The sequence below is a fragment of the Saccoglossus kowalevskii genome, chromosome 2 (assembly GCF_978046115.1).
Source record: "Saccoglossus kowalevskii chromosome 2, keSacKowa6.1, whole genome shotgun sequence".
In the NCBI taxonomy this organism is placed as follows: Eukaryota; Metazoa; Hemichordata; class Enteropneusta; family Harrimaniidae; genus Saccoglossus; species Saccoglossus kowalevskii.
This window is the reverse complement of record NC_140642.1, coordinates 31,674,658-31,686,856: the sequence shown is the minus strand read 5'-3', so window position 1 is coordinate 31,686,856 and position 12,199 is coordinate 31,674,658. Positions and strand designations below refer to the sequence as shown.

The window sequence follows — 12,199 nt, the reverse complement described above, 5'->3', positions numbered from 1 at the left end:
TGGAGTGTAACTCCAACGAAACACAGTTTGAGAAGGGGTAATGCTAACGTGGTTGGTCAATATTGCCATGCATGTCAATCTCGGATGTTCTGCCTGACAACGCCGGGTTACTTTCGCCCTCGCCGACGGCCATAAATCAATGAGCGTGAAAGTTCGACGATCGTGGAATTTCTTTATATATTAGTACTAAATTTACCACACATCGCAGAACTATTACGTCCAGTGAAAATTTTCTTCCATTTACTTCTAATTTCAGGTTGTTGAACTTGAAACGTAATACATAATGGATGGCGAGTATGGCTTGGGTTGGTTGTCTGAGGTTTAGAGGGTGCAACTAACCTCAGACAACTGATATTAGTTATTAGTTGTCTGAGAACTAAAATAACTAACTAACTAGCATTCCCAATTATTCTCTAGTGATTCCACGACGTGTCTTTAAATCTGATAAATTATTTACTTTAGTAACCGGTCAGTTCCTGGCGCCATGTTACTAGTATATATGTATATATGTACATGGCACACCTGCCTGAATAACGTTGGACACTGTGGTCCAATGTGCTTTGCCAAGTGTCGTCTCGTTTCATACTTGGTTGCCCGTGCATACTTCGTGTTTGGTAATTCTGTTTATACATACCGCCTCCGTTAGTATGCACAAAGGTGTCCAGTACGATGTGAATTGCTCACCGTGACCGTGTTTCTGTACACAAACACACACCTCGAGAGTGAAAATGCATAATATAGTTGACAATGTTATTAAAGTGTGTTGGGGGAAGTATAAGAGGCAGACAACAAATTTTACTATTTTTTTTTCCCAGAAAACCTCAGCCCGCCGCGAAGCTTGTCATCTGCACACCTCGCTCGCGTGAGCCCCAATCTTCACACATCTCTGGAATGTTGCCGGCATTGTGGTGCCGCTGCTGATTACTCGAGACGGCCAAGCAGATTATATTGGCGGCTTCTTTATAGGGCTTTGGGGGGATGCTAGTCGGATCCACGCCGTCCATTTCGTTACATGGCGCAAATACGTCCAACAAAAGGACAGGCACACCTACACGAAATTGACGAGGATAATCCTTATTATTATTAACAGGGAATTAAACCGAGTAGTTTAGCCTTTCTTATCTTTTATTATTTCGACACGTCGCCTTGGACCGTGTTTTTGCACCGTGGACCAAGGCTAGATACTAAATGTGCTCAAGTCTGCCAAGTACCTGGTTATAGACTCTCGTCCCACCGAGTATCACACACAGTAAACACTCTTCATTCAATTATGTTTGAAAATAATCCAGTCCCGGTAATCATTATTGTTACTCGGGTAGACATTGACTAAACGTTCAACTTGTTTCACGGTGAATCCTTCGTGATATCAACCGTATTGTTAAACGATTTTTTTTGAAAGCCGCAATGACTATCTCCGACGTTTATTTTTCTTCTGGAAATTTTTTTTTTTTGACAATGCAAGATTAGTCCAGATTGGTTATATAACTCAGAATTCGGCGATGGCGCTAATGAAATCCAATGTTATAAACTCTTCCCGTTTTTTTTTCATTAAATGCTGTTAAATTAAACATTGTCTATAGCCTATTGCTTATGACTGAAAACATTGATCGAAGCATATGCACATGCACCCCTTGATCAGCGGCAACACTACCGAGGAAAACAAACGTCACGTCAGTGTAAACAAAGAAGAATGGTACATTCAATAATAAAAAAGAAACAAGAAGCCAAATATACAAAACTGATATTCCTTTATCCAATTACTTACCATGGCAGGGACATCGAAAATGGGATTGCACCGCAAGTTTGTTGCCATAGCGACACGTTCCCATTTCACCGTCGCCAAGCACGGGATTCCTGGCATTGCTGACGGGTGCACGATGGTTTCCTAGTATTTTTAAAGAGTCAACATCGTTTTATTCAGCACTTCAGTTCCATATGTTGCCTTTTTCGTACCCTGTTTAACTTCGTATTTCTACAATTTATTGTTTTCTTTTTCTGGTCAAGAAGTCGCATTTGTTTTTCGTATATTATTATAAATCGTATATTTCTCAGCAAAGTGTTTTTTTTAATTATAATAAGTATTATGATTTGTTTTATAAGTGAGTAAAAGACAGCCACGTTTTTGTGCACGTTGGGTGTTGATTTCGAACGAACTTTATCAAAGAGGCACGTAACAAAACTCAACAAAGGGCAATAAGTTCACTAGTTTGTTGTATTGGGCACCAGTGGGTCACACCTCATTTCCCAGTCAAATGCTGGAATCATTTTGGTTTGTCTGTTTAACGGCGGGTGGAATACCACCCCCTTAGGCCGGTAGTTTTAGAGCGCGCGGACGGACTCCATCAATTTATTCTGGCCTCTCGGCAATATATGAATATAAGAACTAAGCGAATACAATTAAAAAATATCTGGACCACTCGTAGTATCTGTTCCAACAACAATAACGCCAAGGAAGAATTGTATGAAACTAGAAAATCAAAAGCATCAAGCCAAAAAAATATAGATGACACAGGCTCTTCGGTTATTCTAACTTGTTTAAATAAGAAAAGAGTTGGAAAGCTTTGCCCAGCTGAAGTATTCGAAATATTATCACTTTCTTTTCGACCTGTTTTATCATCCTTGTGATATATTACACCACCAAGGCGCTTTAGACAAAAAACTTGACGGACTTTTTATCAGAGAATTCGAGTGTGATATCTGCAAAAAAAATCGCTTCTTTTAATAGTCTAATGAGTGGGATGTTGAATACACTTGAGTTGAACATCTTTTAAGAATCATCTTTTTTTTGAAGCTAGGTGTAGTCGAAGCTTTTAGGAACTGGGACAGTTGGTCCCGATGCAACTGCAAATACAAAATGCCGATATTATTTAATTTGATGTAATCGAACAACATCGTATTAGTATAATAATATAATGAAATGTATCACACGCCCGGAGATGAAATGCAATCATCGGCGAAATCCCGGCGCTTTGGGAAAACAAATGTGATATGAGAAAAAGCATTAGCCTCTGTGCTTTATTCACCGCATCCTTGAGTAACAATGAAAAAACATCACCAACAAATTTGCCGCCCCGTGGAACAGCAATACAACCACAAGGAAATGAATTACCCATCATCAGTTTCATTAATTTGACGCTTCGGGTCACAAAGTGAATAGACGAAATCAACATTTGCTCAATGGTGAATAAGGTGAAGAGGATATTCATATCGAGTCAAGACGTGAAATGCAGAGGTTGGCATCTACAGTTATAATGGAATATTGTCAAATTAGGCTTGGAGCACGGACTGAAAGGGATGGTAAAACGTGTATATTAATTATAATCCAGAATATCCGTCGAAAAAAAATGAATTAAATAAGTGATTTGAATCGGCTTGGGCGGGTAGTTTCGGTACTGTGAGACAGGTTTCTCTCTAGCAACTATTCGTTTCCCGGGCAACGCGCGCATCCATGCAAACGCAATGAGGAGGAGACGCGTGGCCCCCGATTACAGGGTTTACACGGGTGTAATTGGCGACAGACTGCACAGACACCGAACAGAAAGGAACAAGTTAAGGACATCGATTGTTTTCCGGTATCGGGGGAATTCTCAGTGTTTTTCAATATTTAAGGTAATTTGACGGTTAAAGTGAGTTTACAACTATGACTGGTATTGGATGCTATACGAGGGCTGCTCGCCGTGGACGACAGACTGAGCCTGCATCATGGTACTGGTCTGTATTTCCAAGTAAATTGTCCAATTTCCAGCAACAACATTGTGCGCATCTAAGAGAAATCTCCATCGAAGTTTTCAGTATCATCAGGGGTCACGGTGCACTTCTTGGTTCCTGGGCTTTAACGATAACTGTCTACAAAATGTCAGATTAAATAAAAACATTTTGACATTTGATAATAATTCGTAAAAGGAAATACATTATGCACATGTTTCAGCTTCAAATTGAAACCATAGTGATGTCGAGAGCACGGGGATCTATTTTTACTTACAGGACCAGAGCTACGTTGTAAGTGGTGTGTGAGGTGAAATAGTCCCAGTGCCAAGACGAGTGCAGTATATTTTTTACAAACTAGAAATCCCGACACGATCACAAAAGTAATGCCTGGTTCATGCCCCTAACCCCACGTGTACACTCAGTGAATACATTTTTGTGTGTGTTATCGGTGACCATATGGGAAGCCATTAGACCGATGTTTTGAGATTCTTTTTTAAGACAAATGCTTGAGGACAAATCCATGGGCGAGTCAATGAATGAATACCTCTATATTGCTTCTATAATAACGCAGCTAAACCATTATTACCCTGGCAATTACAATTTCACTGCGTTTTTAGGTAATTTATGAGCACAGGGGTCATGCGTATTTTTCTCTCTCACATTTCGGTGAATTTGGTCGCATATGCATTGATTTTAATGCCCCCAATCTGGCGGTGATATAAATGCGACCTTTCGAATGTTTATCTGCAACGAGAGTTATTTTGGGCCTAGAGATTCTATGGAACGTACGTCTTGGGGAGTGTAGAAAAAAAACACACCTTAGGAAACCCCCCCCCCCTAGATGTGTACGAATTGCAATGTACAAAATGATATTTAAAGAAATCGGTTTTTTTTTATTTATATAATAAAATTGTGGTGGAAACCACTTTTTTCTGTGATATCGAGCCAACCGCGACCAGTTTATTTCACACACAATGTCATATGTGGGTGCCTGTACTGACAGTGGCATTGGTGATGGCGTTAAACAGTACTTACATATCTCAACCGGCTAAAAGTTGAGGTCAACAAGCACATTGTTAAATCAGCGTACCTCGTCTGACCAAATACGACTTATTGGCCACTTGCAACTGATTTTTGTTCTGTGTTCAAATTTAAATACTGTAAAATATATTATTTTAGCTGGAATTAATTTTCGCTGAAATTTGAAAAGACTTTTGTTTGGTGTTTTGTAGGGATTTTTTTTTTCATCGAATTTTGACGAGTTGAATGTAAAATATAGGGGAAAAGGGGAAATTCGCTGGGTTTAATTTTTTAATTTTCACTGTATCGATTGAGTACTTCTAAAACAGTGGGCATTCTGATAAACATGCAATACAACACCGAGGACGCTTACTTGTGTCAAGAATTCATCATTATTGCGATTTCCGCACTGAGTATTCCACGATTGCGGTAACCGCAATTCCTATAGCTGATTGTAGATGGACAGATTGCGAAACAACTGAAATCAGAGAAACGTATAAATAACAACTCGGACGGAGATAATAATAATAATAATTCTCTAAGACAGACCGGAAACGGAAACGAGACAAAAACAAAAGATTTTTCAAGTTAGCGTGGGGGAAATAACGTTGCTAAGTATTATCGTCAGGGAAAGCTATTGTTTAAGCTAGTCTGTGATTGGTTGCTGGCAATATTTGGGGGATTTTGACCAGTTTGTGAAGTAGGCTTGTCTTAGAGAATAATAGAACTATCTCCCGACTTCTTAGCGGGTCGTTGACACGTCTTCCCAAGAACGCCGACCGTCTGACAGGCCACGTGATGGCCTCCTTGCTTTCCAATATTGGCCATTTCCGCTACACCTGTTGGGTCTCCGGCGACGTCGCGATGGGACGTAGCACACACATGTACCTGTTCGACTTCCGGACACGATGTCTAAAACAGTAACTTGGAAAATAATACAATGGCCATTCCGCTTGTATAGACGCTTGACTTAATAAGTGCGAAACGTTTTCACCCGCAATATATCGGGCGTCCTGTTTGTCTTTCCAAATTTAGAAATCAAACAATCGTAGTCTCTGGGACGCCTTTTCGACCCTTGGAGTTTTTTTTAAGGCCATAAATAGCGTATGTGCCGAGTGTACACATTAAAATAGTAAACGAAAAATACATAATCAGTGACTATTTGGTTTAATACAATACTTAATGATTGTGCTGCCACACAAAGTTCAATTGTAGGTATATTTGGCGAACATTTAGTAGGGTATACACGCAAACAAACCGTTAGAATCGCTGTGACGTCAGTGTGTTGTAACTAGTAGAGTGAGTTGCGTTTTTGCAGGTTGTTGCTGTGTAAAATGTGGTGTCAAGCTCTGCCTTGAATGTGAAAGAAAACTTATTTTCGTTTATTAATATGCCAATTATACCCCATATGAGTCAAGTTTCTCTGTGTATTGGGGACAGTAGTTTTACGTGGCATCCAATAACTGTTAAGTTACGGGAATTTCAATCCCGCGTTCAAAATTTTCATTTGTTTCCACGAGACAAACGCAGGTGAAACGGTTCTCAGCTCGGAAAAAAAAAAACCCAGACAATTCTGCAGCATATTGAAACGTAGAACGGGGTATCGATTTAATACAATGTATACATACTCGTGTTCCCTTTCAAATCAAATTCATTAGCCACAGGAAAAAAAATATAGGAGGGCGCACTCCTTTCACTACATGATTTTTAGGCTGTTTGTTTCCTCTCAGAAGGGCGTGTCCACAAAATGCCGGCTCGTTAACGAACGCTGGTCAGACAAGTGAATAACAGACGTGGTGATAGACATGAAACAACTCCGCTCAATGTGTATCGGAAATGATAAACCTGGCAGACACAGATGGGGGAAACCTGTTCTATACAATAACAAAACGGAGTGCTCTGTCTAAATTTGTCAAAAAAGTACGCCCCCAAAATGAGACGGACGATGCAGACATGTGGTTCACCGCACGCCACTGTGCATTTGCCCTTCGCTGGTAGGTACTGGCATGGAAATAAAAAGAGAATAATTTCTCAAATATACAAAAAATAAACAATATCCGATGTGCCGGTAAGATGGACCCTTTCTAGGAATATAGTTGAAGATGTTGAAAATAATTTTTACATGATACGAAAATTCAACATTTTTTTCTTATCTTTTTTTTAATATTTTACCCGCCACCCATCACCCAGTAACATTCGATTTAATGAAGAATTTCTGTCGGCCTGATACGTGCCCAGGCATAAATGTACCGAAAACAATAGGGCTCCGTCCACTCTGACGTCATTATTATAATGAGTCATTTAGATGGAACATTGTGAAAAAAAACAGCAGAGACGGCTTTATTAAACCACGGATCTCTGTGATTAGACTTTGACACCCACTTGTCCATTTCCATTTTATGTCCGCTCATACTTATGTCGAATTTTTTAGTTGCTATTAAGCCAGGAAGTAGTAATTCTACAGTTGGATTTGTGAATTTGGCCACCACGAAGTAGTATGTAGCGAACAGCAAAAAATAAAATAAAAACACGTTTCTATTTTTGTTTCCAGGTCTCCTCCCCTTGTACGTTTTCCTGCCCGTCACATCGAAATAATCGCATTTGTCTTCTCATGTTTGTTTGTACGTGCTAGGTGATAGACGGGGGTCTAAATTCAACGGGCTGCACACATGTCTCTCATCCTGGGGCGGGGCCTATCTGAAGCGTGTCAATGGCAACTCATAGAGCTAGTACCTGATTCGTCGAAACGTTACAATAGGGGGCGGGGCCTATTACTTACCTTATAGGTCAGGCTCTTATTTAGTCTCCCATATAGTGAGCGCAAGTTGGTGTCTCGTGACAGTTTTATCACTGTTGAGTAAAGCACAGAGCGACTACGACCGACTCGTTTATCAGTATGATGCTCTCTCCAAAGGCCAGTTACCAGGCGGCTCCAGCGACCACGATGAGTACCATGGGCAGTATGGCGGCTATTAACCCATCGGTGCAGTATAGTTCTCAGATGCCTGGCAGTATGAACTCAATTAATTCCTACTCTATGTCTCCGATGAACAACATGGGTAGCATGAACATGAACGGCATGAACAGTATGAACGGTATGTCTCCAATGAACAGTATGAACATGAACACCATGGGTACGATGAACCAGGTAATGTCTACTTCACCTGCCATGAACATGGAGCTAGCCCGTGCAAGTTCACTAGCAAATCAAATGAATGCGGTGAATCGCGTACGGACGGACAACAAGACCTATCGCCGATCGTACACGCACGCTAAACCACCGTATTCGTATATTTCGCTAATAACCATGGCCATACAAAGCTCACCGAACAAAATGGTAACGCTTAGTGATATATATCAGTTCATCATGGACCTGTTTCCATTCTACAGACAGAATCAGCAACGGTGGCAAAATTCAATACGACATAGTCTGTCTTTTAACGATTGTTTCTTGAAAGTGCCACGCACACCCGACCGCCCGGGAAAAGGTAGCTTCTGGACGCTGCACCCAGACTCAGGCAATATGTTCGAGAACGGATGCTATCTTCGTCGCCAGAAACGTTTCAAATGTCCGAAGAGGGAAGCCCAAAGAGTAACGCAGAGAGACGGCAGGACGGACGAGCACGGCGAGGAGACGACAGGTAGCACAGGATCACCGCACATGACGGACACCACAACAGCTCAACAACAGCAAACGCAACAACAAATGCCACAACCAAAAGTGGAACCTCATACAATGTCACCTCCACCACCTAACAGCATCCAAAGCATCACCTCAATGTCGAACAACGTGCCGACGTCATTAGCAATGGCAAGACCAATCCCACAACAGGCAGCGTACGTCTCAGGAATGGGAGCACACATGCTAGGGCCAGGTCAGCACCCTTCATTTAACCATCCTTTCTCCATTACCAACATAATGTCGCCGGCCGAGCATGGTAAAGCTTACGAAGCTATGGGCTACCCTGGCTACAATACCATGAGTCCCATTTCCAGCATGCCAAAGAGTTCCATGGAACAAACCGGTTACACCAATCTTACAACCAGCGAACCATCGTACAGTCAACTTGGTACACAACAAAATCCGATCCCAAACTCCATAGCTCACTGAACGAACACTGATATTTGCATGCATGTACGTGTAACAATAATCTTCCGTATCTTTTATACTTTTATGGAAATGTAGGGGCCAGATTTTATTCAAGTGCACCAATGTATATATATAAATATAAAACACCTTTCTTTTTCTTTGTAAATTTCTTCTTTATTTTAATAACTCGCTATTTTTTGTTGTTTGCCTCTGTTCATGGTAAAACTAGGGAACGGCTCACTCGGAAACTTTAATGCGAACAAACGAACTGATCTATTTGTTTTTTTGGCTTTTACATTTCAGAGAGTTACTATGATCCACCTCTGCTCAGATGGTAGCTTCCAGATTCCAGAGAAAATTTATCCCTTTAAAAGACTATGTGTGAGACTGAACGAAACTGACATCTCGTCCACGGTGTTAAGTTTCAAATGTTTATTTCAAAACAGAGAGAGAGAGGAGAGAAAAAAAACATTGAAGCGTTAGTCGTTCCGGCGCTGTAGATATTTCAATTTTTTTCTACATTTTCTCCCGTCTCAGACATGAAGACAATTTATTTGTTACACCCTTTTTACGGGAAAGTCGTCCTTCAGCCGATGTTTTTGTCTTTATTTATTTAATATTGTTATATTTTGTTAGTCTTTTAAACTTTTGTCTATATATATTTTAGATATAGTATGTTTAGCGATTGTGATTGGGAGGCGTCGATTGTACGTGTAAACAGTTCGTTTTCGCTAACTCACGGTTCGTTCACACCACAACAAAACTCGCATGGTTTCTAGTCGGCGGCGACTCGCTAAATGCACATTGCTGATACTGATCTGTGGAGAACCCCACTATGTGCCATTCCAGTCAATCCATTATTGTATTTATTTTTTAAAAAAAAGTAATTTTGGCTGTTTTTTTATTTTTATTCAGTCAGTTCCGGGGCAATCAATACGTTTATTTTTACTGATTTTCAATTTTCTACCCTTTAAAAAATTTGGGCCAACCTCTCGATGTTAGTCATTTGAGTCTGCGCTTCGTGGTGGTTTTACGTTTTTATAGAAAAAATAGAAAGGTGTATATTTCTCTTTTATCTTTGAACTTTTCGCAAAAAAGGGGTCTGTAAAAAAAATGTGCCAAATGTAGCCCAATTTCAGTTTTAAAGGCGACATACTTTTTAAAACAGTGTTGAAAAAAAATCGTCTTGTTCCTTTTAAACATCTTTGATAAATTAAAGTTTCACAGGTATCAACTTTTATTTCTTTGCAACGTCTTGCTTGTGTGTGTGATTGTACGATGAATGTTGACTCACCCAGTTGAAATGTAACACACAATGTACCACATGCCCACCATCCTGAGATTTCGAAATTTACACAAAATACATGAGACGATGGCGGGAAACTACATCCCCCGCCCTCATATGAAATCATTTCTGGTACAGCATGAGTTTATGCTTTGTAATCCCTCCCCCATGTTTGTTTTAGTTGACATTTTCCCTCTGACAGCATTGATGAAAAGCGGTGACAATAATCCGTCTCCATCGACCGTTGCTAGGCAGGGTGGTGGTTACTGCGTATTCTTTATGATATCGTAGCTGATATCAACATTAATGATTAACTCGGGCCTGTAAAGACAAATCGCATTTCGCCATCTCAGATCAGCCGATAAAATTAAGTGAGAACTGACCCCCCATAGCCTTCGGTGTGATGGTGAATGATAAGAACGACTGACGTCATGCCAATTTTGTCCACGAGGTGGTTGTGGCCGACCGATGTAGCGAGCAGGTTTATTTGAGTATATGTGTCCCCGCTGAAAAAAAGCTTAGCGATCGCTGTTTTCTAAATGAGGATTTCTTGCACCTTTGTTAAGTGCTTCACGGTTCCGCGTATAATTCGACACGAGTTACCTTTTCAGGGGCCCATTCTCGCAACGAAAATGCAAACAAATTCAATCTTCGAGTGTAAATATATACAAATGTTGTACATGTACTTATTCAAGGGTCGGGGTGCTAGAATGGGAACCAGCCAAGCTAGGTATTATGGTTACACGAAAGCGGTGTGTTGTTTCAAATTCATCGATCTCGGAACAACGCCGTCGCGATGTAGTTTTAAAGACGTTCTCCGAATTGCTGCGCTTGGTATGATTTTTTCCCCTGTCCGTTTCCTTCCAGAGTACAAGTATTACACCCCGAATCTTCACAGTAATATAATTCTGGGAATCACAAATATGTATGTAGGTGTTCGTTCAAACACGGCCGTTGAACAGTTATTTTCTATTATTCAACGGTGTTGAACTGCAGGGGAACTCGCCAGGGATCGCGACGCTTATTGCCAAATAAAATAGGTTAATTGGGAAGATATTGGACTGAAAAACACGTCTTGGAATTTGCCAATATATACCGGCAAATTTGCCTTGCGGGAGAATACAATGAAATCCCGAGAATATAACTCTGAACGGAAACGACACAAATGAGAACTAATGTGTAATTTCCACACCGACTCGCATGGCGTGTTAGACTGCATATTCGGATGCAAAGTGTATGTTTTTAAACAGGTAGTCAGATATAGTAGAACCGAATACACGTCTATCGGTGCCTGTGATCACTAAGTCCGCATTTAAAAACACAAAATGCTGACAAATCGCCTTTTCCTGTCCTTGTAGTGTAAAATTACCCTCGGTCCTATTAAATGCACACCGCGGCATTTCCCACAAACAAAAGAGTACACAGTCGCTCGTTCATTGCCCCTTAATATTTCAATAAAAACGGGGGATCTTGATGTCACTTGGCAGTGGTGTCAATTTCATGACGTACCCTATAGTAAAAAAAAACGACGAATAATCGAGTGAAAACAGGGTGTATTTTAACCTGACCGGTATAACTGACAATTAAGTGTGTGTTTTTTTTTCTCAAAATATGGTAAATTTTCACGACAATTTCAATGGACTGAAATCAACAAATGAAATCAACTCGCAATACTGAAAAAAAACTATGGGAATTACGCTTGCGAACACTATTTCTTTCTGCTATAAAAAAAACACTTGACTTGGTTTAAAATTAGCATAGAGGGAAACACATTGTAAATATTTGGTACGGCTATCAATAGGTCAAAGGTCGAACTCCATTCGTGTGTTCATTGCAATCGAACCATATTTCACAAGTAACGCAACACACCTGTGTAGAACACTTGATGACTTTAATTTCTTAATTTGTCAGAACCACGGTGACACGCTGTTTTACATACCTGGTCGATTTCAAAACCACAACATGAAATAAGCCGTTTATTCTCTCTTCTTGCTCTCTGCAACTCACCGTACTTTCGACAAGAAGGAGAGGGGTGGGGCTCACTATCAACACGACGGGGTGTACAGTACTCAAATCGCTTCAAATCGACTCTTTCC

At 40.5% G+C, this 12,199-nt stretch overlaps 1 protein-coding gene across 2 annotated transcripts; it reads left to right on the top strand.

Moving 5' to 3' along the window:
- The first annotated feature begins 7,542 nt into the window (after positions 1 to 7,542).
- foxA (forkhead box A) lies at positions 7,543 to 10,058 on the top strand. 2 transcript variants are annotated; one of them, XM_006815547.3, is made up of 2 exons: positions 7,543 to 8,603; positions 9,122 to 9,477. In XM_006815547.3, the coding sequence occupies exons 1-2, from the start codon at positions 7,625 to 7,627 to the stop codon at positions 9,154 to 9,156; spliced, it is 1,014 nt and encodes a 337-aa protein (XP_006815610.1). In that variant the 5' UTR covers positions 7,543 to 7,624; the 3' UTR covers positions 9,157 to 9,477. The 2 variants fall into 2 exon arrangements, with proteins under 2 accessions (XP_006815610.1, NP_001158426.1); NM_001164954.1 differs by having other exon boundaries at positions 7,550 to 8,863; positions 9,122 to 10,058.
- The last annotated feature ends 2,141 nt before the right edge of the window (positions 10,059 to 12,199 follow it).